Here is a 26,548-nt window from a genome sequence, read left to right on the forward strand (position 1 = left end):
TGTCTGGATCATGTTTAGAAGTACGAAAGCTTATAAACACAAAAAATATAAATGTAAAAAAACATGTAACGTAACGTAAAATAAGACAGAAAAACAATTATAACAGTAAAATAACCGAACAAGGTGAACGTCAGACACACAGCCTATTCAATTTGAATTTTTATTATATTTTGTAATAATTGTCAATCTAGATCATCATCATTAAGGTACTTAATTAAAACAAAAATTAAAATTAATAATTCATTATTTTTCTAATACGATTCATTATTTAACTAATACAGGATGGAGGATATCACAATTCAAACAGGTTTTTCGTAATGTTTTATATATTGTGTTTATAATAATACGGGCAGTGATACCCGCATATCTTGATTAACACATGACATTTGCTCATTTAGCACGCGCGTCAAAATGGCCGACCAGGAAGATCAGTCGGCTGTGGAAGATCTGAACAATAGCATGTTTTGGGTTTGGATTCTTTGTTGCTTAGGATGTGTATTCATTGTAATTGTCACTGCTCTGAGGTGTTTACGCATGCAAGAACAGGATGTGGACGCCGTACCGTATTCTTGTCTGTACATAGGTAGGTCTTCCTAACCCTAACATAGTTTTGATGTAAATTGGTGTTTGATAAAGTTCGTGGGTGTGTATTGAATGATCTATAAACTGAACAAGAAGATGGTGCAACAATGTGTGTGTAGCTATAGTATAGGCCTACCCGAGATTAAATATAATTGTGCATTTGATAATGCAAATTAAAAAAAAAAATCTAATACAAAATATAGATATTAATTATTTTATGCTATTGTACTTCTACCATATTCGTACAAAACTGTTAAAAATACGATGAACATACTGCACGTACTAATACTATTTACAATTTACGTTAATCAAAATGCACCGACAATTTCACCCAAAGTGTATGGGGTTTACACTCCTAGGCTTATTTATTATCAAGATATTTCAAAATATTGAAATTTGACAGTGTTATGCATTTAATAAATACTATCAAAGCCAATTCAAAGTCAAAAATGATAATCACACAATTATTATTAAAAGCCTATTATAGGCCAAATATTATTTAATATAGTGTAATTTTATTATTACAGATAGTACGTACAATGATTTTATTGAAGTTCTCCGGAGTTATTTCAAAAAGCCAAAACAAGCAATCAATCGAAAACAACTCATAAGCAGCATCAACAAGGTGTGGTCACCAGATGAAAACAAAAACCCCGTACTTGTCAGTTTGTCATTCAAAACAGCTCTTGATCTCTTTCTTAGGATTCAAAAATACCCACCATCTTCAGAAATCATTCTTACTGCCATCAACATACCAGATGTTGCCCAAATCCTCACCCATCATGGGATTAAGGTGGTTCCAATTGACATCCATAAAGAAAGTATGGCACCTAATATAGAACATCTTGATCAACTGCTGACAGAAAAGACAGTGGCTCTTATTGCCACACATCTGTTTGGTCGTTCGTTCGATATGTCAGCGGTAATTGAGCGCGCAAAGAGTCACGGGATACACGTCTTGGAAGATCGTTCACAGTCGTTTAATGGGCTGCAAGATGTTGGCGATCCTGAATCAGATTTGACGTTCTTTAGTTTCGATGTTACACAACAAAACACGACATTTGGTGGGGCTGTTATTAAAGTTAAAGATAGACTACTTTACAACAAAATGCTGAAATTGTACGACTCATATCCAATACAAAAGGAGCATACTTACATAGCCGATGTCTTCAAATTTTCTGTTATTTCTGTAGTTCTCAATAATCCAGTGTTAACTAACTTTGGAACAACGTTGTTCCGATTTTTTAAGAGAGACATGAGGAAGTTGTTCAACCAACTGTTAACTGCTCCCAGCACATCAGGTTTGATTCGAGGATTAAGATTCCAGCCTTCGAATACACTAATCTACATGATGGAAAAACAGTAAGTAGCACTCAGAAACTTGATCGCATCTCCCGAAATCAATCATAACATTGCCTTCTTAGCAGAAAAAAAATATATATTTATTTTCCATATTTTTCACTCTTCCAATAAAAAATATTATTATTGTTACGTATGTATTGGTATTTATTGTGACGTATTATCTGTCTGTATTGGTATTTGTTTGCAAGAAGATAAGAAGACGTTTCGTGGTCAAGTAGGCCTAATTAAGACAGTGGGTTTAGGCCTAAGTCCTTACTCAGTAGTACCATGTTCACATATTTGTTGAATTCTAATGTCTTTTTGATAGATTCACTTGTTTTGATGAGGATATGTTTAAAAGAGGGCGGGAAAGTGGCGAATATGTGAGTGATCGTCTGCCACAGGTTGCCGAGCAAATTGGAATGATGGCTAAGCACAAGGGTTACTGGCTCTTTCCAATTATTGTGGTAATAAAACAAACATCATTTTTCGAATCATCATAAACCAAAATCAATGTCAACACTACTATCATCAGTCTGTATTGCTATTTATTCTATATGGACCATTTTTTATCTTAATTATAATTGCAGGAAGATGCAGAAGAAGTTACCAAACGACTTAACAATCTTGGAATCGATGCCTCGCGGGAAGTTGCCCATTTGCAGTTGATTAAGAATGATGACGTAGAAACCTCGGCAGACGATTCGTTGGATGTTTCCAAATACATATTAGAATACGTAGTCTACCTTCCCGTTCATAAACGTGTCAGAATTTTCTACTTGGATCAAATCCTGCTTGCTGTTGAAATAGTTCTCAATAAGCTCGCTATTTTAAAACGCTTTGATAAAGGATATGATAAAGGACATGTCGTAAATATTGATGAAATAGCTGAAGACGATATTAAAAACCAAGAACCGTCCGTTAGTGGTGGTGGCAGGCGTGTGAATGGAAATAAGAGGAAGACCGTCACATTCTCGCCAATGGTGACTGTTCGTCGAAGTCATAGAATGAATGACCAATAGTCCAAATTGCGAATGCTAAGAAATTAATTCAAATTCAAAGTTTTTCAAAGAAAATATATACAACTTAACTACACTCCAGTTTCAAACAAATTCATACGCCTGCTGATATGCCCAAAGAGAGGGTTTTCCAAAAATTACACGGACGGTCAAACGACTTTTTATATTAATATGAATGCATTTGTATGGCCGAATTTAGCATTTTAAAAAGTAAATATTGTAAAACCATCGAAATTTGACTTCATGGTATTTTTGTTTTAAATAATTCGAATGCACAAGATAGACACAAGCTTCAACATGTTACACTTTTAGATACATTTTATTCCAAATTGTTTCAATAGCGCCCTCTTTTGTATCAAGGGTATGTATAGATTTATTGGAAATTACCAATAAATGAGTCGTTCTAAAAATATCGAAATGAACCCGGTTCCGGTTCTTTCTTTGATACAATGAATCTGCAGTAGGCCTACGTGTCGAGTGTTTTTACAGAGAAAGAGTATAAGGTAGGCCTAGTTGTATATGATAATGATTATATTAAACATTTACTACTGAATATAAAAATAAACTCAATTTGTATACCATTCCTCCTTCGATTCATTGCAGGTTTATGCATAGAGGCCTAGGTTTAAAGCATATTTAACAGGGCCCGGCGGTTAATGTTATCAGCACCGTACTGAGCCTGAGGTTTTAATAGTCATTAAAACCTTGGTTACTATACCGTTAGCAGTAGGAAATTTCACGTATATTGTCTCCATTTAGTCATCACAGCAAGGGTTGGGGGTGGACGGGGCAGAGACCTACGCGGACGTGCACTTAAAATGAATATACAAAATAAAACCGTACTTTTAATAATTGCATTTTGATTGTTATATGCATGTCTGAAATACATTGAGTAGGCATAATGATAATTACACTAGGCCCAACTATAGATAGATAGATAGATAGATTGAGAGATAGATGACATTACTTTTTTAGCATATATGTCATACAATTAAACAAAAAAGTACGGAAGCTTACAGTGACCACCGAGATGAATAGATGAGTTTTCATAGACGCAGTATCAATCACTGTTTGTGTTAGTTGTGTGTTTTGTCTTCTGTTACAGGTTTAAATGACACTGACAAGCTGTAAGTAACTTCAACATGACTGCCGTAAAATTCACCAATGAAGAAGATCTGAAACTTGCACTGCAAATATTGCCTGATGAACTCAAAGCTAGTGAAAATAAAGTAAAATTTATTTTATCTGATTATGTACCATCGAGCAAAGACAAAGACTTATTTACCATCTTTCAAGAACTCATTGATCGAAGGATAATTTCACCTAGTAAAGTCGACTTGCTTTGTGAATTATTGAAGTTAGTTGGACGTGAAGATCTGTTGGCGCGCCTACCTCAAGCAGGAGGTAATTTAAAGTTGATCTCTCAATATAGACGAATGCTGGTTGACGTTGGAAATCACCTGGAACAACTCGATTGCAAAAAAATATCATTTGTATACATCAAACCTCACTCTGTGTGTACTCCGTGGAATCTACTATTGTGTCTGGAAAGGAAATGTGTTTTAGACGATAGAAAGCAAATTCTAACGTCATTCGAGAAATGTTTGCGGAACACTGGTTGCAACCGTGCCGCAACCTTTGTGAAAAAGTATCTTGGAGATGACCCAGGTAATCATTACTTACATGACTTGACAAATTGAAATTAATACTATCTTACACTTTTATTTACTATTTAGATGTGACAATTTGGTATTTTTAAAAATCTTGAATTCCATTTCAGAAATTATCGACAGTGCTGTTAAAACTCTATCAGACAGATATTGCAAGTTCTGTAAAGTTGTGAAGCCATTGCCATGGGACAGTAGGGACGGTGTCATGGAGCTCAAGGACATTTTCATCAATCTCAACATTGTTTATGAACATGAAGACTACAGAGCAGACTTTTCATTTCCAGAATATGACATGATGTTTGATCCCACTAGAAGTGAAAATGATAACCATTATCGTGTCTTGATTCGTGGAAGAGCTGGAACTGGAAAAACAACAATACTACAGCGAATGTCTCTTGACTGGGCTGAATCTGTTCATAATAATTTAAGTGGTAAAGAGGATAACAGCAACAGTAATGTCAAGTATCTCAAGAACTTTAAACTACTGTTCCTTTTGGAGATCAGAAAGTTCAAATTCGGTCAGTCTTTATTTGATGCAGTTCACAAACAGCTTTTACACGGGTTTTCGGAAAGCGATATCAATGTCGTAGAGAAGTACATAAAGTCTGATCCTTCACAAGTTGTGTTTATGTTAGACGGGTACGATGAACTCAACCAAAATGTTGGTGAATATAGGTGCGAATCGAAATTACTTGATGTATTACGATGTGATACATTTCCAAAGTGCCATATCGTGGTGACAACTAGACCACATCGATCCAAAGATTTCCAAAAAATTCATATGCTTTATAAACACTTTGAATTGAAAGGATTCACAAAGGAAAATGTAGAAGAATTTGTAAAGAGATATTTTACTAAACATCCAGAATCTGGAGAGGGATTGATGAAATACATTAAGGATGTTAATTTCGTCGAAGGGATTGCAGAGATTCCAATAATGACAGCTATCATGTGCTTTCTCTGGAAGAAGCGTTTTGCAAACAAATCTAAATCAGCAGATCTACCAAAGACTCCAAGCAGATTGTATCAACAATTGTTTGACTTTCTAACACATAATTATAAACACAAGACAGAAGGCAAAGACGATACATTGTGTCCGAAGCAGGTGTTGTGCGATGTTGGTAAAATAGGATTATGTGGGTTAGAGGTTGATACCGGTGGTCTAATATTCAGCTTAAAAGTCCTAGATGATCCTCAGAAAATTGCTATTAAAGGTGCTTGTGAAATTGGCATTATGCATACACTTCGTGAAGAAGAAGATCCAGAAGATCCATTTATGCCGACAGATGAAGCACAGTTCTTTCACAAATCAGCTCAAGAGAAATGTGCCGCCATTTATTTGGCAAGCTTACTTGAAAAAGACCCCACACAGTTTCTAAAACATCTAGACATGGTGAAATCTGTTCGAAAAGCATTAGATATGCATCTGTTGTTGAAGTTCACGTGTGCAGAGAGCTATAACGCAGCTAATCTTGTTCTTAAGACACTTGGTGATATTTACAAACAATATCCGCAGGTGACATGGGAAACTTTCTACAAGGGAGATTTAAAGATTGAGGAAATAAAGGAAATGCAACAATTCTTGGAACTGTGCATTGGGTGCTATTTTGAAGCAGAGAAGTATGCCAGCAAACTTGCTGGTGAGATGACAACTGTTTTCCCAGAGGGACGTATACGATTCACTGGTATTTCAAACTATACTGCCATGTCCCTTGCATATTTGTTGAAGAACACTGGTTTTATTCGTCACTTAGAACTCCTGTATCTTGGAGTAGAGGACAACACACAGATTCGTGCCCTTATGGATAAGATTCCATCTTGCAGACGCTCTTATACAGAGAAAGTCACAGAGATTTCTTCATCTGAAGGCAAAAGGGTCAAGTTTGTCGAGAGTTTTAAACAACATATTCCAGAACAGTCTTTTCTAAGAAAAATTCCTGTAGAGCAGATGTATGGCATCTATCCAATGTACGAAACACTGACGAAATGGCAAGCAAAAGAAATTAATTTGGGAATCGTATTTGACGGAATGACAGAAAGTGTAAAATCTGTAACTATTTCAGGTATGCAAATGAAAGGAGCACAATTTTCTGCATTTGTGAACATGTTAAACAGATTAAAAACACTAGAGAGTCTTTGTTTGAACAGTAATGACCTTCAGCCAAAAGATTTAAAAGACATTTCTGTTTGTGTTGGTGAGATGTCGAATCTGAAGGTTCTTACGCTATCAGGAAATCATGTATCTGAGGGTTTTCCAAGTTTAATCAAACATTTAAAAGCAGGAAAGCTTAAAATGATGGAAGAATTATGGATTGAGAATTGTGAACTGTCATCAGACACTCTGTGCGATACAATTGAGACATTTTCAAACACACCACACATGAGAGTCCTTGATATACGATTGAATAAAATCGATAATTCTGTTATGAAGAAGCTTGCCGAGAATGTGCATTATTTGCCTGGACTGGAGATCCTGAATATGACTACGAACAATGTTGAATCCGAAGGTTATAATCCGTTCTTTGTCGCACTCAAACAGATGAAAAGTTTAAAACGACTTCACATAGCTGATAGCACTTTCCCGGGTCCACTTCTTTTCTACATTGCCACGGTAATGCCATACCTACTGAATTTGGAATACCTACATGCCTCTGGCAAAAACGTGGAAAACATAAAGGCGATTGAAAATGGAATGTTTAACGGATTCATTGGGAATCTCTCCAAGTTGAAAGAGTTGAAGGAGCTTAACCTCGTTATTATACGATTTAAGAAAGACGATTTTCTTGCCTTGTTAAAAGTATGTGAGGAAATGCCAAATCTAGCAGATCTAAGGTAAATACAATGTTTATTGACGTCAATAAGACTGTATTAATGATGCCCATTATTAATAATAATGATTACGGTAACAAAAATATATAAAATACTATTTCTTTACAGATTGTCATTTGATCTTGTGCCCGACGGTATCGACTTGAATGGATTACCGAAAATCATAAACCTATGTTAATTGCCAGCTATTGTTAAATGGCATCATTTGTGTGAAGGCAGAAGTGGATGTTGATGTGAAGAAGAAGTAGAATAGAGTGCATATATGGCGATATTGTATTGTAGAGTTTATGTTTATGGGGAGGATTGCTAGAATTATGATCAGACAATCCATTTGGTTCTCAATGGAAATAAGCTACTAAGCTTTTTAAACTTTCCTGGAAATTCTTCTAAAAATGTAGTTATAATCATGTAATCAGTAGTTAATTTTATCACTTTGTATGATGATGTTTTTTTTTCAAATAAATTCAAATCAAATCAAAACTAATGCAACAATCATAATTTATAAAAGGAACCTCAGATTTTAAACATTTACATTGATAACTTACTGGTAGTCATTTTCGGACCAGTGTACTTATATTTTTCGAAAAAGAATACACACTTACAGATTGAATGTTGCCTAAAAGCATTCAAGATAAAATGACAAACACATTTCAGTAAATTATAGGCGTAATAATAATATTCAATTAATAACGAAAAAGAGAAACACATGGAAAATCACTCCAAACACTACTTGATACGCTCATCATACTATGATGACGTAATGTATACACAAAAGGTAAGCTTATTGATAATATGCTTAAACGCAATAATAAAAACGATATTGGTACTTTCTCTTTTATCTTCAAAATAAGATAGAGAAAAGCAACGCTGGTTTCTATAAATGTTTTTGTATTTGATTTTACTTGATGAAAGGTTGTTATTGAAAAGTTTTTCTAAAATGGTTTCAGCATATTGTTGTGTTTATTATTTGATATGGTAATAAAATAAACCAAATAATGTTTTATGTACAAACGCACATATTATTTTTTCTAGAGTTCTCTATATGCTATAACACGGATGTCGAATGAAAATATATTTTAAATACATTTTGGGGAGTAGAAATAGGAAAAATTGTATTTGTTCTGTTAGTGCCTAGTTGAATCGACGGTTGTTAGTCATATGAAAGTAAAATTATCCTTGCGTTATGCAATCTGAATACTACGCTCCAAATATTTTAATTCGGGTGAGTAGACCTACATAAATGGACAGATTCACCAACCCCGCTCGGTAAATCGTATGATCGGTCCTTCTTCCTCATTGTTACGTGCGTCTTCTCTCAATGGATAAATGTATAATATAACCGAGTGAGAATAACTGACTTTGTCGCATTTCACTTTTGTGTTGGTACTAATCTCGTTGGCTCATTTTCTACTAGAGAGCAGACAAGTTGGAAATACACACATCAATGAGTTTATTGTTATTTCATTCTTGTGAAATTCGTCTATTTTGTGTGGGATTCTAGGCCTATTGTGCAGTAGGAGATACATAATACATGCATTTCACACTGATTTCACAAACTCAAGATATACAAGTTTCGTCTGAGTTATGACCCAGGGGAAATCCAAATACGAATTATCCAATCGTACCAGTTTGCTACTGTACTACCCTGACTGCCAACAAAGACCGGATAAGGCTCATGGAAAAGGAAGTATAATATGCAATTGAACTACGACTAGTAACAGAGAAAGCACTGAAGTACGTAACAACTGGAATATATTAATTTGTAAGTAAGATAGACCATTTTATAGTACAGCTATCCTGTAACATTGTATAGACTATTATGATATTGCATTCGTACTTTGCATTGGAGTGATATGATTATAATGCGTAATGAAGAAGTGTATCTGATTATATATTTCGATAAAGATTATAATATAGGCCAATGTTAGATATACGTACTAGTTAGTAATGGTTTCACACTCTACAATGTCGTATTGTCGAGCTATCGGTTCAAATCACAACAATAAAATGTATTAATAGTACAATTCACTAACAATTTCCTCGACTTGGTCTATGTCAATTATTGTTGTGTGTAATTGGGTTTTTTAAATTCTTAGAATATTTCATATAAATTTGTTTTTCTTTTCTACTATACACATTGATAATAAATAGGTATAGTGAACACAATAAGAAACAGTATGTATGCTACTACAAGCTGTGTAACCAATAAACAGTAAAGTATTGGAAAAAGAGGAAGCAATTTAACATAATATCACGTTGAATATTTCATGGAAAGAACAAACCTCGTTTCTGAGCCAACTGTAATCGTCAAACCATCGGGTAACAACAGAACTGTAAAATGGCCAAGAAAGTTATGTCTATGTGGAAGTCTCCGCCCACGGTAGGTTGGACTAAACCAGATCAGATTGTACTCATGATTTTACGTACATTTTATTTTCTGCGAATATTGAGTGAATTGAACCTAAAGCTTGGTTCCCACTAGAGACGTAACACAAGGACATGTGACGTAAGTGATGACCAATCACAAGCGATGGATTATTACACGATGATGATACATAATTATGATGATGACGATTATGACGATGACGATGATGATCATGATCATGATCATGATGATGTGATCACGATGATAATGGTGATGATGATGATCATGATGACAATGATTCTCCGATCAAGGAAACAACGATTAATGAGAATTTATTTCAGAAAGTTGGATTATAGTTTTATAATATATTTATTATATATTTTAGATCAAATTTCCTGAAGAAGATTTGAAAAAGAAGTCAAAATTCTATTGTCCATCGCCAGATAAAGAAGCAGACGATGGTCAGTTGGTCCCACTCTCTGCCCTAATTTGACCGATGGTCAGTTGGTCCCATTCTCTGCTCCTAATTTGACCCTGTCCTGAGAGGCGATACCGATCGCTTCAATTATACGACAACTCGGTATAATAGTAGTACACGTATAGGCTTAACACGTCTTGTCTGAAAGACGCATTTTAAAGTTCCAATAAGAGATTCACAAATCTCAGCCTTTTCACATATTCTTGTCCCGGTTCTCGATTCCTTGTATAATACCCAAGCCTAGTCCTAACTGGGCCTAATTGGACTCTGCCTTTCCATTGCAATCGTCAATGATTCATTGGTTTTACGTCCAGTGAATGAAGAGTACGGTAGCCTAATAAGCATGATACATCCGATGGTTAAATAACGTAAATTTTGTGACTGGTTAACGTTGTTTTTTTTTAGTGTTTATGCCTACCAGCAAGTTTTCTGCATTCTACATTAGTTCTGAATTTGAGAATGCTCGTGCCAAATTTTGTAAGTAGACAAACACACATTACTATTTCTAGTGGCCATTAATGTCTTGAAAAACTGCAAGTAGAGTGGTGTCCAGTGGCGTATCCAGGATTTTGAAGTCGGGGGTGTTCTAGAACTGCATAATAATACTAGTTGTCCATCTGCCGCCCCCAACAATCCCTACCCAAGAACAACCCCCCCCCCTCCCCCCCACACACATACACATACACTAGATACGCCACTGGTGGTGTCCAACTTTAACAACTAAAAAATACAGAATTCGTCGAATTATGGTTATGGGGATAAATGTTTAAATTTTATTTTTCAGTCAAGAAATACAAAATACCCGAAGAAGGGAAAGAAGAGTTTGTAGACATGTTCATAAACCCGGAAGCTGATTCCAGTAAGTTAATTCTAAAATATGAGGAAGTATTTCTATTAGTAGTTGCAGTCTAATTAAAAACAACACTTAAATGAACTTTAGAATAGCAAAATGCAACACAAAATGGTCGTCAAACCGTAACGCCTTAATATATTCAGCATTATTCTCGTACGGTCGTGTCATAAAGCAACAGTTATTGCACCTTAACAACGTAACCACTACCCCCCATAATCAAAGATCAAGCAGTTACTCTTCCTTTGAAAAATTTCCTGTCGAAATTGAAAAACTATCTGCTTGATAAACGCTAACTTTATTTTAATTGTATAGGTGTATTTTAAATTGTGTTACACAGAAATACTAATTAATTAAATTTTTTATATAATCTGTATATTTTATATTCATTTTAACTTGTATTAAGTTGTATGTTACAGGGGTTGCGGACACAAATGTGTTATGGCGCTCTGTTGCTGTCGCAACCCCTGGACCGTTTGTTGTCGAATAAAGAAATGAAAAATGAAATGAAATGAAACCCTCGGCCCTAAATAACCTCAACTATGAAAAAACGACACTGGGGTTTGAAACCAAGGTTTACCGTACCGATTGGAAATCTGAACAGCGTTGACATAACGCCGTTAAAGAAGAGGCTACTGTGCAGTGTGTCAGAGGCTATACAATATCTGGAATATTGTCATAAGACAATAACTTTATGTTGTTTATTGTCGCGATCAAAATCCTTTAAATTGATTGTCACCGAATGTTTTCTTATTTCAGAACCAAGACAAATAAAATCAAAACGGTTACCAGCGCACTCTGCGTCATCTGTTGGTTTCTCGTCATCATCAAGGTATAAAGAAACGCGAATGTCGCTACCAAGTTTATCTACCAGAATCCATCCATCATCGCCGCATCATAAGATTTCGCGCAAAGTTTCAGAAGGTGCTGTAACACGTGGAACACGTGTTGCTAAATACGAAGACATTCGGTGTGATGATGAATCATTTAGATCGAAAGATAACGACATAACTACGCAGCTTGCTGATGATATCAATGATAATATTTGCATCTTTCATCATCGCTGCCGATCCACGTCCCTTGATCAACCTCTAAACCAATTTCAGATTTTAATAGACGGTTCGTCGACCATTGTAATCGCCGACAGTAATACAATTATACTACATGGACCGAATGCAGAATCTGTTAGTCAACACCAAAGTAAGTTTTATGTTCCTTAAAGTAAAGCTTACATTAGGAACGTGCGTTCCAGTCTTTACATCAGTTAAATTAATATATCATTTTTAATTATATCTTTTAATCAAATGGGGTTAAGTTTTCCTTTAACCAGATATGATCAGTCCTACCATTCTTTGGTTACATCATGATCTAACAAGATAAAAAAGATATAAATAAACTTAAATTATCGTCGCTTTGGAATAGGATTTAAATGTTTGATTAATCACTAAACCTTGTTTGTTGACACAGAAATTGCATTAAAACTATTATTCAAAATGGAGGAGGAGGATATTATAACGCGAATGGCAAATGGTCCTTTTCTGAAAGAACTTTGTAAAATGATGATAGAGAAGGAAGCAACGCCGCTGGAAATTGGCAAAGGTTGCGTTGAAGTTTGGCTAAGTTTTGCAAAAACAGAAGCGCTCAAGACATTCAGAGATAAACACAGTTCAGGGAAACTGACCAACGAACTAGGCAAAGTATTAGTACATCATGGGTATATGGAAGATGAGAAGGAGTTGACAGTTTCAATTAAGGAGAAAGCAGTTGACAAAAAGAGTAGTCGTGGGAAAGATAGCGTCGTGGAAACTGGTAAGTCAGTCACTTCCACTTACTGTACACTTACGGTTTAAAGGGTGGTTTCTAGGCTAAGCCTTTCAAACCCCTTATCATGCCAATATGTATCCAGTCGATTTTTAAAAGTTAATAGAGTTGGTTCGCTGACAACTTTAGTTAGAAGAGCATTCCAATGATTTGTTATTCTTTGAGAAAAAAGTCCAAGCGGCATCTACTTGATTTGATTAATTTTGTTTTGAAGATTTTCCAAGGATGTCCTAGTAGTACCCTGTGTACTTGAAAAAAGATCTTTGTTTACTCCCTCGAATCCTTTAATTATTTTGAAGGTTTCGATAAGGTCTCCTCTTAGTCTGCATTGTGGAAAATATATACGTTGGCTATCATAGGCCCATGTCAATGCTGTTCACCAGAAGGAAGCACTCCCACTAATCTAGTACAAACATTAAACAGGTCTATCAATAACAATTTATTTCATCATATTGACTAATTTCTCCATATATATATATCTCTAATGATATTAAACCTATACTTTGTAGAAGTATTCAGCAATGTTGAGGGCGCCCTTGAGCCTATCAATTTTATGATGTCCTCTTACGGCTGTAAAGATTTGGAGCAGCTAGACACAATCTTGTCAGGCAACTACGAGAATAAAGTACCGCTTGGAGGGTTTACGGAACATTTTTCAAAGTCAGAAAATATTGTTAAAGTAAAAGACGGTAAGTAGTTTGGGAAGGAAGTTTACAATGCATACAGTACAGATAACGAAAGATTATTCATACAAAAACATATATAGGTTTGTTACGTAACTTCCGTAGACCTACTATCATTAAGTAACACAAGTACATTATTACCGAAACTCATTATGGAAATATTGTGTAGGCCTATAATATCTTTAAATTACTAGTCAAACTCAACCAAATCAGAGACACTGACTAAACTTTCAATTGTATTTTTCTGTATAAAAAATGTCTGAAATAACAGCTGTAGAGTCGCTTTGCACGCGACTAAAAAGAAAGACATAATAAGAAACTTTGGTTCGGGCTTTGGTTCTATAAGCTCGTCATTTTCAACTTCACCGACAACCTTCAACTCAATAACCAAATTCAAATGCGTGTGTTTATATTTGTATACCTTTTTGTTTTGTAGATGCTCCTGTATTCAACAACACACTATTCCCGACGTTACTACATTTTGCAGCATGTCATGGACTTTCTAAGCTTTGTCAATGTCTTGTCGTTACACCAGGGTTTAGCCAAGCACTCACCATAAGAAATAAAGACGGACTTACCCCAATTGAAATGGTCTCCGAAAACAAACCGAGTATCAGGACTATGCTAGAAAGAGAATCTTCTTGTTAGATTATTGAATTGGTATAGAGAATTCAACACTACATGAATCCCATCTGAATGCATTATGAATCTATTCCGTATAAAATGGATAACGAGTGCACATGGATTATGCAAATTGTGGAATGTTTTCAATAGACTATAAATAGCTCATTTTAAACCGTTGGTACTACTGTAAGACCAGCTGAGTGGGTTAGAGCTTACCGTACAGAGCGCACACGTACATATACATATAGAAAAGGTGATGCTATTGTTTGTACGGCAATTACGTAATACGATTTTTTGCCTGGAACAACTATTTGCGTACTATTTCTTGGTATAATTTTATTTATATAAGGCCCGATGAATGAAAAATAAGTATTAGAGAAATGTAAAGTTATATTTATGAAGCATTCTTGAAACAAAAGATCCACACGTTAAAATACGTGTATACTAAATGGACAAATTTTCTTTTTTACCAGAATCCCATCAACTTTCAGACAATGGGCTTCTGGCCTGGTTGTTTTATCAGGACTGTTTTTGGTCAAAGTGAATGTACTGTAAAATGGCCTATATTAAACAAGAACAATGAATAAGCCATTTGTTTTTTTTATTATTACTGTACATTGTTCCACGTTTATAAAATAAAAAAACCAGAATCCTATCGACTTCCAGACAATGGGATTCTGATTATTTTATCAGGACGATTGTTTTTGGTCAAAGTGAATTACTGTACTGTAAAATGGCCTATTAAACAAATTGTTATTAATATAACTGTAATAAAAACAATTTTCGAACGAATAAGAACAATGGTTTGAAACGCCGTTTCGTTTTTCGCTGCTGGATTTCAGGATCTTAACATTTAAACCATGCAATCAATGGCCTCCAGATGTGTGTACAGCAAGCCAGAGAAGGGGGTAAAAAAAGCAGGCATTTACAACATTTACACCAATTAATGGCCAGATGTATGTACAGTAAAAGTTGAGGTTTGTTAGCGTAGTGCTATAAATAGAATTTAAGACTATATTCATGCATCCAAGTTGGAGAGCTGGAAGGCAATTCAACAATACAGTAAACAAAACAAAGTGAATTTTCTTATATAAAATGGTCAAATTTATTCTTTTTATTTAATTCAACATCAAAACCAACAGACATTGAAAGGAGTGTCCAAAAAAAGTCCTAACAAGTTTACTACTAATTTCTAACGTGAAGTTCTTAAACAACTTCATGTTAATCAACATATTGGCAATTCATACAAATATTTAGGGACCAGTAAATAATAAGCCCAGAACACAAGTATCTTTTCACACACTTATGATTGATGTGGAATGGAACAATCTATTACATTCTCCACAAAAAACAGAATAGGCATGTTGCCGAATGAGATATGAATTTTGGGGAGGTAAGTTGCCACACAGCATTTTAAGATTAATTTACGAATCAACAGTACTATTATTATTTACAAGTTAACTGTACAACTAGTCAGAATGTCATTTTCCAGTTTTCCCGCTACGTATACCCAGCCGGATGATGAAAAACATACAATGATTATCTTTTCTACCTAATGAAATTGAAATAATTATCTCTGCACACTATATTAAATACATGACATAATAAGTAAAAACTAAGTGGTATAGTAGTTATTTGTACAAAAGCTAATCGAATCCAACTTCCATGAAAAAATAAGCTGAATAAGATTAGCCACTGAAGGTAGTACAGTTATGTGTCGTCATCGTCAAGCTCCGGTCATGTCCTCTATGATGCTTTTTGCGATCCCTTCTTTCCAATCAAAGATTTGTGAATATGTGGGATAACACCTGTAAAGAAACAAAGGTAAATATTTATTAATTTTTATTCTTTTGACTAGATTGCATTTTCAGAAACATTCCTGTTAAACGCAAGTCAACATAGATAACTGAAAACAAATGTCTTGGGGAGGAAAGGAGGAATTGAACGCATGACATTCAGAACACCAGCCTGAAGAATGTCGTAGGACAGTAACACAATCGGTATAAACAAGCTCCTGGGTAGCACTATTCTAAAATAATTAACAAAATACTTGATATGGGGCGTTGAAAACAATCCTAGACAATGAGCATAGCAGTGACAATAGATTTAAGATAAAGCTGTTAATTTGAATAGCTATTGTTACATTGCCTAGCATTGTGTTTTAGCATTCCGGTAGACATTGTTTTTTAGCATTAAAACATGTGATGATGAATGAATAAATGATTATGTGGCAATAAAAAAAAAAGTTCAAAAATAAAATGTAACCTACCACCACCAGCAATTGTTGCTTTTATAAGCGAATCCAACTCTTCATCTCCTCGGATGGCAAGCTGTAAATGACGTGGTGTTATACGCTTTACCTTAAGATCTTTACTAGCATTGCCTGCCAATTCCAACACCTGCAAAAAACAAAATATTATAAGTTTAGGCTACTCTAGATATGTCATTTATACTCTGTATTTATTTATTGCATTTCATTAAAAAGCACAAAAAAACACCCAAAATATCCTATGCTAGATATGTACATTTTATACTCTGTATTTCTTTATTGCATTTCATTAAAAAGGACAAAAAACCCACCCAGGCTAGATATGTACATTTTATACTGTGTACTGTAGTGCTATAAAAAATGTAATGAATGTCAAAAACGCATTTCTATTAATTTGCTTGATTGTATTTCATTAAAAAAATTTCCACATAAGATTTAAAGAAAAGATGGGCTATTCTATAGATAGGATGTCCGTTTGGACAGTCAGTCACCGATACTTTAATTTCAGAATAAATATTCGCGCCCGAAAATCTATTCACTGAATGGTCGCTAGCATTTCACTTCCGGTAGTAAACAAAACAGAAGCAAACCGCGCCATAAAATAAATTGAATTTAGCAAACCTAGTTACCGCTCAGTTTTCATAAACAATATAATTATAACAAAGATATAATAAACAAATTTAAATATAAGCCTAGTAGAATCAATAAAAGATATTTACCTCGGCAGTTAAATACTCAAGTATTGCAGCAGAATACACTGCAGCAGTAGCGCCAACTCGACCGTGGCTTGTCGTTCGGTTTTTCAAGTGTCGATGAATACGACCGACAGGAAACTAAAACAAATAGATTTTACAAAATTATTTTCAGATATTTTATAACAGTGTGTGTACTTGCTACAGTAAATTAAACATTCACACAGTATATATAAGGAATACAGACATAGTCTAAAACAGAAGTTTAAAATACCTGTAGGCCTGCCCTTGCAGATCGTGATACGGCTTTCGCCTTGGCTTTTCCTGAGTCTTTACCAGCTTTACCTCCAGCCTAGAAAAAACGAAATATTTTTCTTCAATCATTGCAATTACAAAAAAACTAAAGAGCGCATTTTATAATAATATTATCACAGAAACCGTTAATCATAAAACAAAATTCGGATGGCAACTATGTCCTTTACAATAAATCGGATTGAAAAGGGCTCTACTAACCATTTTTTCGGTATTTCTGTCAACCTCGAAAGTAAACCGCCAACAGACAACGTACAAATGGACGCGCAAAAACCCGTCAGATGCTATCAATATGCTAGATTATAAGCCAATGGTTGCATGGCGGGAATGTAAACTGTCCAATCACAACACAGATATGCTAATGAATATTCATTCTTTGCCTAATGAGGCAGTATTGAAAAGGATGGCGCTGTTTTCCTTTGTTGTAGGTTTTGTTATTCAAACGTAAAATAACAATAGAATTGAACTAAAAAGCGAGGGCTATATTATTGTAATTGTTGTGAGGCAGGTCCTCTCTGTTGTTTGTAGGCCTATTATATTTGTCTATGAAATCTATCTGTCTATTGTGAAACCTATTGGAGTATGGTCAATATTTAACGAGATAATAATGGGATTAAAAGTAGACTGAGTCATATTTTTACCCCTCCCATTTATTTTTGTTGGATCTAGGCTGTTTTTTAGATACTTTTTCAACAAGTTTTTATGCGTTTATAAGTTCAATTTTAAATGAGAATTCAAAATGAAAATGTTATGGGACTGAATTTTACAACACAAATAAAAGTGAGGATTAACTACAATTTTTAAAAACTAGGCCTATATTATTTTTTCATATTCATGCGGTGACATTTCAATATTGTCGTGTGTGACGTAGGCCTATATATTATTATACTTTTCTTCTTAGCTTTATTGCCGAGGAATTAAAATAGGCAACCATTAGCCTATAATTATTCTCATTTCATATTCAATCCTGTAAAGCTGGAAATCCCTGTCCAAATAAATAAACCAACAACAAAATAGTATTTTAAAAGTTTAGAAGCAGACGACTGTGATCACTGCCTAACATTTCACTGATGTCATTGTATACTGTATATAATTATATTTATAAACATTCAGAATGTATACCCAGGGAGTAATCTGTATACCTATTAAATTAAATAAAAATAATTTGTTTTGGATAAATCAGTAGCACTCAATAAGCGGTGCATCCGTGAAAAATGGATCTTTTTAGAAAGTACAAATCTATGCAAAACTTGAAGTTATACGCCTTCTTTTCCCGCCCTTTCAGCTCTCTCTCCCCCAGTTCTCCCAGAATGTAAGTCTCAGCTGGTGTTCCCTTTCCAAATAATAAACCGGCAACAAAATACTATTTAAAATTCGGGTTCAAATAACATATTAGAAACACAGTAACGACGATTTGAACACTGTCATTACATACTTTTCACTCTTTTTCACCGACACGGCTTCTTTCAAACTCGTGTTTGTTTACTATCTAAAAGAACTTTTTTTTTTAACCTTGTCGGATTTATATTTTAAGTTTTCTTCCATCGTTCAATTTTTAGTCTTTAGCTGGCCTAAGTTTTCCTGTTGCTTTTTTTTTTGGCTTTTGCCTTTTCAATTGCATTTATTATTCATTGTTCTTCATTTCTTAATTGAAAGAACAGGGAAGAGTGTAAACTTCCCCTGGAAAGAATAAATAATTTAGTTAAATTCAATTGAATGTGTTTCCATCCCTTTTACAGGCCTAGCTATAAATGTATGTTGTTCCGGATTGTAGGCCTATCTAATACATGCGGGCATAAATTACTACACTACTCATTTTTGTCATTTAACATAATTCGATTCATGCCATTAATTGTCATCATTTTAAACGAACTACATTTGAATTTAGCCGTGGAAATGTAATTGAAACTATTCCCTATTCGATCCTTTAAAAAAAATGAATACTCTTTTCACGTACACCAGACATAATAATTATACGGTATCTCATAAATTTTATATGTCGCCCCCTGGCGGCGGACTATGTACAGAGTGGTATGGCTCTATATCATTATTACATCCTGTAGTTGATATTTTATTCAACACAATCTGCTGTTTTTCGATAGTTTCTCTTGAAAATAATATTAGTATTCCGTAGTTCGCATGGATTCGTGTCCTGTAAATCTAATTTCATTCAGATCATAATATGTTGCCGGCCAAAATCAGCTTTATTATTTATTATTAATAACACTAATGTGGCTTAGGCTGCTTTTGTGCTTTCCTGACTATGATTTTATATTTTCTTCTTGCGTCGTGTCAAATTGTTGATTTGTATTATATTTTGTAAAATGTATCTTTTGCCTGAATAAATAATAATAATAAAAACGAAACTTCCTTTAATCAAATCATTTTCTGTTGATTCAGCATGTTTTTTGTCTATCGAAAACTTATTATTTTTAATTTAAAGCGCGCTAAAGAGGATTTGTATGCGCTTATAAGTTTATCATTATTAATATTGTTATAAAGATAACTAGTTACGGTTTAAACACCCTTGTAGTAGATTAATTACGATATACTGTACTTATGTTACAATACATTGCATTTAAAATTGTTAAAAACGCACCTAGTAGACATTTGTACTCTATGACTATGAGTAAACAAGGCCATATACATGGCTGCAGTCGCGTGCGCAAATTTGAGTTAGTGTTTACCGAACGACCAACCGACCGACATAGTGAGCTGTAGAGTCGCGTTTGTACGCGACTAATCCTGTCCTCGTGCCGGTTGTAGTATGATGAGTTAATAGAATTTAGGTATACCGCCCTCTTTTTATTTCAGCGTCAATGCACCAAAACAATTTTTGACATATCGCTATTATTAAAAAAATAAGAAATTAATCCACCTCTCGATTTATTTGAAAAATAGATTTCATATTTTACTTCATTTCGACAATGATTATGGACTGGTCGACACGACGCGCTCTTCGGTCAAACCGTAAAAACATCGAGTGACGATAAACGCTCATTCCTGGAAACCTACTGTCAGTCACACGCACGTCATGTGAGCCATGACCAGCAGCTGACCACCACCACACGTGCCCATGTGACGTTACTGTAAATACTACAGTATTGTATATTTGATATAGCCATACATAATTAATAAGTACGTACTTATTTTATCCATGATGAATCCAATAATTTGGGTACGAGTCTTTTCATGTTTAGTACTCTAATACATTTATGCATGGTTCTTTTATTTCATGAATTATCGGTAGGCCTAGAACCAGGAAAAAGTGAAATTACACTCTTCACACTGACACTGGTAGAACCAATACAAGAACCATGGTAGATCCTATTGCCTACGTAATATTACGCAACCGTTGTACACGTGACGTACGAGATACTAAGAGAGATATTGCAAAACGGTACTATGCCATTGCCAAGAACGATTTATGTAGGCCTATAGAGAATCCTTTCCGATTATTCCAGTAAATGTCATCAGAAGTCACTTCCTTAACCCACTATCTATATATCCAATTGTCTTGTTTATTGTACAACTTTGACGTTGAATGGCTTTAGAACCATTTATTCATTTCCGTATTACTAATGTAATGATCTGTATTGTTGGAATTTCTATGAAAAATGGTCATTTAGAAAACTCAAGCCTTCTATCAATTTCTCAGAGGTACGGTCAGAAGAAATATAGACAAAACACTATTTAAATATTCATGTTTTTCTTTATTATTTGTTCAAACTTCAAGGCTAACCTGTACGCATTACATTAACTTCTAATCTCAATTTAAAACCATAGAAGAAATGTAATATTACATTTATATTTATTATAAATAGGGTATTGCAGATGTATTCGTTGAGTCAATGATGCATTATTTTACTAGATTAACTGGGCCATGGTTTTACCGCAGTATTCTTGTGTTCAGAATGGTCCTACTCCTATATTCCACTGCATTAAGAATACTTGTAGCGAGGGAAACCCCACACAACACGGAATATTAACAATGAGATGAACGGTTACAGAATAGGGCAACATAGCAAACTAGTATACATATCAAAAGTACTTATCAATAGACTAGCAGTACTGTGGTTAACACACTGGTAACAGAACCATAACAATAGACTAGGGCAGTACTGTGATTAACATAATCATACATTAACACAAACCTAAACAGACACCAATCAACTAGCTTATTTAATAATTAATATTGCAAATTAAATTCATTTTTGCTATTTTAATAACAATAAAATAACAATGTTACCGAATACGGTCATTTATACTATTTTTACCAATGTTGGTCAATACTGTGTGTTGTTCTTAAGGTGTGTGGATACAAATTTTGTAAATTAACACAAGAAGCATACAATCTTTGAGTAAGATATACCCACCAGGTGTACTGTAAAAGTATTTTAACTTATCTACCAAGTTTCGTCCAGCAATGCTTGGGGCATGAAAGGTATAGTACAATGTTACATATAATTCCACTAATTAAGTTCGAAAGCATATTATTAATATAGAAAATTAGCAATAGCTCAGCTGTGTCTAATGAAACAGGTGGTTTACAGTAGAAAAATTAGCTAACAATGGCCTCTCATTGTAAAGTTGGACCCTTACAATAATATAATGAATTTAATCACACTCTAAAGAGAACATGTAGAAACCTTTCTAGAGTAGGAAATACAGAGAAACCCTTCATCCAACAACCTAATCATTTCATACAAGACGCAATTTTAAATCACAACTCGCACGGCATCTCATTTTTTTTAGTTAGCTATCAATTTCAAATATAAATAGATTTTTAATTTGATATAGAAAAAATTCAAAATAATAACCTTGTCAATAGGAAAGTATCAATTCATAAAAGAATAAAAAATAGTAAAAAACATAATCTGAAGTTGAGAAGGTGCGACTGTGTATCTAAAAAATACCCTCACAATACCAATACTGACATTTCTTGCACAATAGTGCTATACAAAAAATAAAGCTTTTTCAAACATTGTCTCATAGTCATATCTTCAAGTTCAATACTGTTTTTCTTTTACGATCTCAAACAATAAATGTGAAATGGGATCGTTTATATTAATGACAACGACATCTTCACTATAATATCAATATACAATCAAAATTCCGATATCCGTCTCCCTCGTCGATATAATTTGTTCTTTGTGATCTTAAAACCGGGCCGTACAGTTGTCGTTGGTTCCGACCAACTTCTGAATAAAGCTGGCAATTTCTTTACCAACCACTTTTGCGAGTCTATGTGCAGAACGAGTGTTAATTCAAAAGTTGTGACAGTGTTTGGATCTACTTGCACTTTGCCTACTTTCTTGCACATTGTCCCATCCTCGAAAACGATAAATAACGTACATCCACGGATGCCGCACGGCTCGTTTCTTGACATACGAAGAGTGTCCTGAGCAACTTTACTCGGAAGATCGCACGGGATGAGTAATCTTCCTTGAACATGTTTTTCACGTACACATTTAAGCTCACTTAAAATAAGTTCTGTAAGATATTGCGACATTTTCTTCTCATTTAGATCTTCCTCAACGCACATATGCTGCGCAGCATTTGATGCCTTGGAATCTGTAATGACAAAAAGTTGAGCCAGTTAGCATACAACAAAATATTAATGATAGCAAGATCATGCAAAAGTTATGTACTGAACAGCATAATCATTGACAAAACTAGAAATGCGAGAGCAAAATTAATTCATCTAAATTACTACAGTTTAAGTAGCTTTCACTGTAGATCACATGATTGGCTCATGTGCTGATGAGTCTTCCTATCTGCATAACAAAATACAACAGCAGTTGAGACCCAGTAAATTTTTACAATTTCCATAAAAATCAATTATCTATTCTGCCTTATAAATATAAATGTCAATTGAATCCTGTGGCCTAATAATCATAATGACAATATATATTATTCAACTACCCCATTATACTAAATAAGTAAATTTATTTTCACTTTATACTTTAGTAGTATGTTATAACAAAAGAACAAAAATAAAATAGCTAGTTGTGCAGAGCATTGGAAGGCTACCGATGGGAGAATAATGATAATGTACGAATTCATTGCATTTTATGACTCACACTTTCCAGGGTACAGAATAAGATTACCTAGCAGAGTGGCAATATAATTGGATGTACGAGTATTGCGTTGATGAATTTTCAAAGCTCATAAACTGTACATTAATAATACACCATACACAAATACTTACAATTTTAAAAGTTAAATTGACAGTAAAACTAAGAGCTGGCAATATATTATTAATAATTTGAAAACATTTGTTTTACTCTTTTTTATGTTTCTCACATTTGCATCGTTCGACAATGTTCAAATGTGTAAAACAATTCATATTAATTTCATTATAATGTTGTTTTTATTATTATTACTTTGATCAACACACTTGCTTTTTAAGATTACATCTAGTTAGGTGAAAATTCATGAGAAAAATCACAAGATTAAAGTGAAACAATATTGACCATTTGACCAAATTTAGTGTACTTCACCTAATGTTAATTAATAGGTGGTAGGGTGCAAGACATTGACCTGCTATAGAAAAATTAATTAAACCTTGAAGGTTGTTTCATGTTTGAAAATGGTTAAATATTCTTGGTTGTATAAATAATGTTGGAATTTGATTTGGATTGTTACAGCACAACACTACAGTACTATTTATATATAATAATATATAATATTTCATGCGTCAATGTCATTAACAATAGCAGCACCGCTTAAATAATACAATTAAACATTCTAGAAGCAAGTAAAGTACAGTACGTCCCTGTACTTTCCACACATAACTGTAAAATTGCACAATATTAACAAAGGGCATTTCTAACCACAAACAAAAGGTGTTTTCCCAACGACTCAACAGTGTATGAATCACCATTCACCGGCGTTTATTCACATGGTGAGCACATGAAAAATGTCAAACACAATTTCTATTTTAAAATTAGTTAAAAAACAACAGATTTTATTTTTAAATTTTAGGAACTATGTAAAACTGAAACACATTTAATAGGCTAGGCCTAGTTAGGCTTATTACATAGCCTAGCCTATACCTAGTCTTTCTACTAGCCTAGAGGCCTAGCTCAGTGGGTTTTTTTTTGTAGTAGTATACTAGCCTAGGCCTAGTCTAAACTAGGGTTAATACTCTGAGAGTCAAGCAAGGCCTTATTATATTAATTATGCCTCATCTCAGCGTCCCTCCTACTTTTTTTTGATAAAAATTGTTTCTTGAATTCATCCAAATGTCAATAAATCAATAATTAAATAAAAAATACGTACCATTCTCATTTTCAAAGTTTTTGACAGTTTCAATAATTGAGAAAGAAGGCTTCGATCTTTCCTTGTTGTCTAGCATCTCGTAAATTTTCATCGAAAGTTTTTTTAGAGGAGCACTCCTGCTTGCCTGGTCTAGACCATCCGATCCCATCAGCAACCTCGACGGTATGCTTCTCTGCTTTCTTGAGATTGTTAGGCCTAGCCTAAATGTATAATATCCGGATTTGTTTGAAGATTCTTTAGATACGTAATTATTTCACAGAAATACTATATCATTTCTGCAATAATTGCACTAAAAAATCTTAAATTATAGAAAGATTACAAGAGGAATCTCCATCTAAAACGTATAGCTACCGAATCAGATGTGTACTGTGTGTGTATTAGAGAGCTACTGCAGAAAACAGCTGTTAAAAAGAGGGGAAAACCATTTATTTGATTATTCATGAGAAAATTTGCATGTTATCTTTGACCTTCAAATTATAACACTTGGGGAACGCCCCTGGAAACAATTAAGCCAATCAGAACAACGAAAAGAAATCCTATCTTGAAATTGCGCAACCATGACTCTTTTTGATTGGTTAGAAATAATGAATGTGGTTGACGTGCAATTTGTACGTTAATAAACCAGGGGTTAGAGGTCTGAGTGGAAACAATCTTTGACCCTGGGACAATGAACCGGAGTTTTCGAGTTCTTTGTCATATTCTAGCAATTTTACGTGCAATTTGTCGCAACCGAACATGTTTACTGCTATTTCGTTTCAGGAAAAGCAAATAATAAGTCATACAGTACTGGTCATAATATTAATAACCTATCCCACCAACACAGGGACGGACACAATAAACTTTTTATATTTAATAATATATAATAATGTTTAGATATAATTCTTTGTACAATATACCTCTACTGTAAAACTTAGTATATGTATTTTTTGATAACCAACCATATATAACTTGTTAAATAAAAAATACAAATTAATAAATTCATATCATTCCAAATACAATTGACAAAAAAGGAGGCTTACTTTCATTTTTCGGAGAAATAATCCAGAAACTTTCAGTGTTAAGGCTGGTATAATCACATCGACGCTATCAATTTGCATACTGTAGTTAGTAGGCCCTAATAATTTGATACGTTATTTTCACTCTTTCTGACAAAGGTTTGTTTATTACATTCGATTATTGCCACGTAGGGCCTAGCCTAGAGGAAGGAAGTTAGAGCTTTCCCTTAGTTGTTTTTTTAAAAGTCTGAATTAATCAAGTGGATTTTAATTGCTTCTATCATTTATTGTCATTGTTGTGTGATTTTCCATTTTTTCGAGTTGCAGTGATTTGAAGATCATCTTTTACTATTTTAGGTCTACTTCAGCTAACAGTCATTCAAGCCGAGGCTAATTGTAGAACTTAATTTTAATTTAGGAATATTGTTATTGCGCGGCTGCTTCTTCTCATTGGACTACGGCGGCCTTTCCACTTTCTATACTTACATCATCATCATCGTGCATGCTGCTCTGCTTAATTCTCCGACTTAGTAACACGCATGCGCTCTCAGAGTAAGAAGGTGCCTGGGAGAATATTGATCAGCTGTGCTGCTGCTAATAAGCATGAACAAACGTGTGTTCAGACACACAATCCTTTATTCACAAAATATCGATGCAATGCAATAGGCCTAACAATTTTCAAGTTAACTTTGCATGCCTTTGTGTTTTTAATTTACAAGTGTGTGTTGGAGATG

At 34.2% G+C, this 26,548-nt stretch overlaps 5 protein-coding genes across 7 annotated transcripts; 3 read left to right on the top strand and 2 right to left on the bottom strand.

The window, feature by feature from the left end:
* The first annotated feature begins 384 nt into the window (after nucleotides 1–384).
* Nucleotides 385–3,032, top strand: LOC144844208 (uncharacterized). The gene is made up of 4 exons (XM_078700982.1): nucleotides 385–583; nucleotides 1,110–1,944; nucleotides 2,252–2,390; nucleotides 2,514–3,032. The coding sequence occupies exons 1-4, from the start codon at nucleotides 412–414 to the stop codon at nucleotides 2,943–2,945; spliced, it is 1,578 nt and encodes a 525-aa protein (XP_078557108.1). The 5' UTR covers nucleotides 385–411; the 3' UTR covers nucleotides 2,946–3,032.
* A 1,052-nt stretch (nucleotides 3,033–4,084) lies between these two features.
* On the top strand, nucleotides 4,085–8,334 carry LOC144844201 (NLR family CARD domain-containing protein 4-like). The gene is made up of 3 exons (XM_078700972.1): nucleotides 4,085–4,610; nucleotides 4,723–7,444; nucleotides 7,550–8,334. The coding sequence occupies exons 1-3, from the start codon at nucleotides 4,085–4,087 to the stop codon at nucleotides 7,617–7,619; spliced, it is 3,318 nt and encodes a 1,105-aa protein (XP_078557098.1). The 3' UTR covers nucleotides 7,620–8,334.
* Nucleotides 8,335–8,973: 639 nt separating this feature from the next.
* LOC144844209 (uncharacterized) lies at nucleotides 8,974–14,286 on the top strand. Of its 3 annotated transcripts, none has more exons than XM_078700984.1 (9): nucleotides 8,974–9,207; nucleotides 9,599–9,821; nucleotides 10,192–10,267; nucleotides 10,690–10,761; nucleotides 11,069–11,143; nucleotides 11,894–12,334; nucleotides 12,602–12,943; nucleotides 13,465–13,644; nucleotides 14,075–14,286. In XM_078700984.1, exons 2-9 carry the CDS (start codon nucleotides 9,780–9,782, stop codon nucleotides 14,284–14,286), a joined length of 1,440 nt encoding a protein of 479 aa, XP_078557110.1. In that variant the 5' UTR covers nucleotides 8,974–9,207; nucleotides 9,599–9,779. The 3 variants fall into 3 exon arrangements, with proteins under 3 accessions (XP_078557110.1, XP_078557109.1, XP_078557111.1); XM_078700983.1 differs by having other exon boundaries at nucleotides 8,974–9,203; nucleotides 9,593–9,821; XM_078700985.1 differs by lacking the exons at nucleotides 8,974–9,207; nucleotides 10,192–10,267 and having other exon boundaries at nucleotides 9,772–9,821.
* A 1,057-nt stretch (nucleotides 14,287–15,343) lies between these two features.
* On the bottom strand, nucleotides 15,344–17,854 carry LOC144844219 (histone H2A.V). Its single transcript, XM_078701000.1, has 5 exons — nucleotides 17,737–17,854; nucleotides 17,498–17,575; nucleotides 17,251–17,364; nucleotides 16,532–16,661; nucleotides 15,344–16,070 (listed from the first exon to the last, which is right to left on the bottom strand). Exons 1-5 carry the CDS (start codon nucleotides 17,737–17,739, stop codon nucleotides 16,009–16,011), a joined length of 387 nt encoding a protein of 128 aa, XP_078557126.1. The 5' UTR covers nucleotides 17,740–17,854; the 3' UTR covers nucleotides 15,344–16,008.
* A 3,373-nt stretch (nucleotides 17,855–21,227) lies between these two features.
* Nucleotides 21,228–25,197, bottom strand: LOC144844218 (protein scylla-like). Its single transcript, XM_078700999.1, has 2 exons — nucleotides 24,820–25,197; nucleotides 21,228–23,109 (listed from the first exon to the last, which is right to left on the bottom strand). The coding sequence occupies exons 1-2, from the start codon at nucleotides 24,965–24,967 to the stop codon at nucleotides 22,643–22,645; spliced, it is 615 nt and encodes a 204-aa protein (XP_078557125.1). The 5' UTR covers nucleotides 24,968–25,197; the 3' UTR covers nucleotides 21,228–22,642.
* Nucleotides 25,198–26,548: the final 1,351 nt, after the last annotated feature.

The sequence above is a fragment of the Antedon bifida genome, chromosome 6, assembly GCF_963402885.1.
Source record: "Antedon bifida chromosome 6, ecAntBifi1.1, whole genome shotgun sequence".
NCBI lineage: Eukaryota > Metazoa > Echinodermata > Crinoidea > Comatulida > Antedonidae > Antedon > Antedon bifida.

What these genes read in the sequence shown, in the direction of transcription:
- LOC144844209 (XM_078700984.1), top strand. Translation starts at nt 9,780, where the DNA reads ATGGCCAAGAAAGTTATGTCTATGTGGAAGTCTCCGCCCACG. An exon ending in AGATAGCGTCGTGGAAACTG is followed by an intron (nt 12,944 to 13,464) that starts GTAAGTCAGTCA and finishes TATACTTTGTAG; the next exon opens with AAGTATTCAGCAATGTTGAG. An exon ending in TATTGTTAAAGTAAAAGACG is followed by an intron (nt 13,645 to 14,074) that starts GTAAGTAGTTTG and finishes TTTGTTTTGTAG; the next exon opens with ATGCTCCTGTATTCAACAAC.
- LOC144844219 (XM_078701000.1), bottom strand. An exon ending in CTGCAAGGGCAGGCCTACAG is followed by an intron (nt 17,365 to 17,497) that starts GTATTTTAAACT and finishes TATTTGTTTTAG; the next exon opens with TTTCCTGTCGGTCGTATTCA. An exon ending in TTGAGTATTTAACTGCCGAG is followed by an intron (nt 16,662 to 17,250) that starts GTAAATATCTTT and finishes TGTTTTTTGCAG; the next exon opens with GTGTTGGAATTGGCAGGCAA.
- LOC144844208 (XM_078700982.1), top strand. Translation starts at nt 412, where the DNA reads ATGGCCGACCAGGAAGATCAGTCGGCTGTGGAAGATCTGAACAATAGC. An exon ending in ATCTACATGATGGAAAAACA is followed by an intron (nt 1,945 to 2,251) that starts GTAAGTAGCACT and finishes TCTTTTTGATAG; the next exon opens with ATTCACTTGTTTTGATGAGG. An exon ending in GGCTCTTTCCAATTATTGTG is followed by an intron (nt 2,391 to 2,513) that starts GTAATAAAACAA and finishes TTATAATTGCAG; the next exon opens with GAAGATGCAGAAGAAGTTAC.
- LOC144844201 (XM_078700972.1), top strand. Translation starts at nt 4,085, where the DNA reads ATGACTGCCGTAAAATTCACCAATGAAGAAGATCTGAAACTTGCACTG. An exon ending in GTATCTTGGAGATGACCCAG is followed by an intron (nt 4,611 to 4,722) that starts GTAATCATTACT and finishes ATTCCATTTCAG; the next exon opens with AAATTATCGACAGTGCTGTT. An exon ending in CCAAATCTAGCAGATCTAAG is followed by an intron (nt 7,445 to 7,549) that starts GTAAATACAATG and finishes ATTTCTTTACAG; the next exon opens with ATTGTCATTTGATCTTGTGC.
- LOC144844218 (XM_078700999.1), bottom strand. Translation starts at nt 24,967, where the DNA reads ATGGGATCGGATGGTCTAGACCAGGCAAGCAGGAGTGCTCCTCTAAAA. An exon ending in AAACTTTGAAAATGAGAATG is followed by an intron (nt 23,110 to 24,819) that starts GTACGTATTTTT and finishes TTGTCATTACAG; the next exon opens with ATTCCAAGGCATCAAATGCT.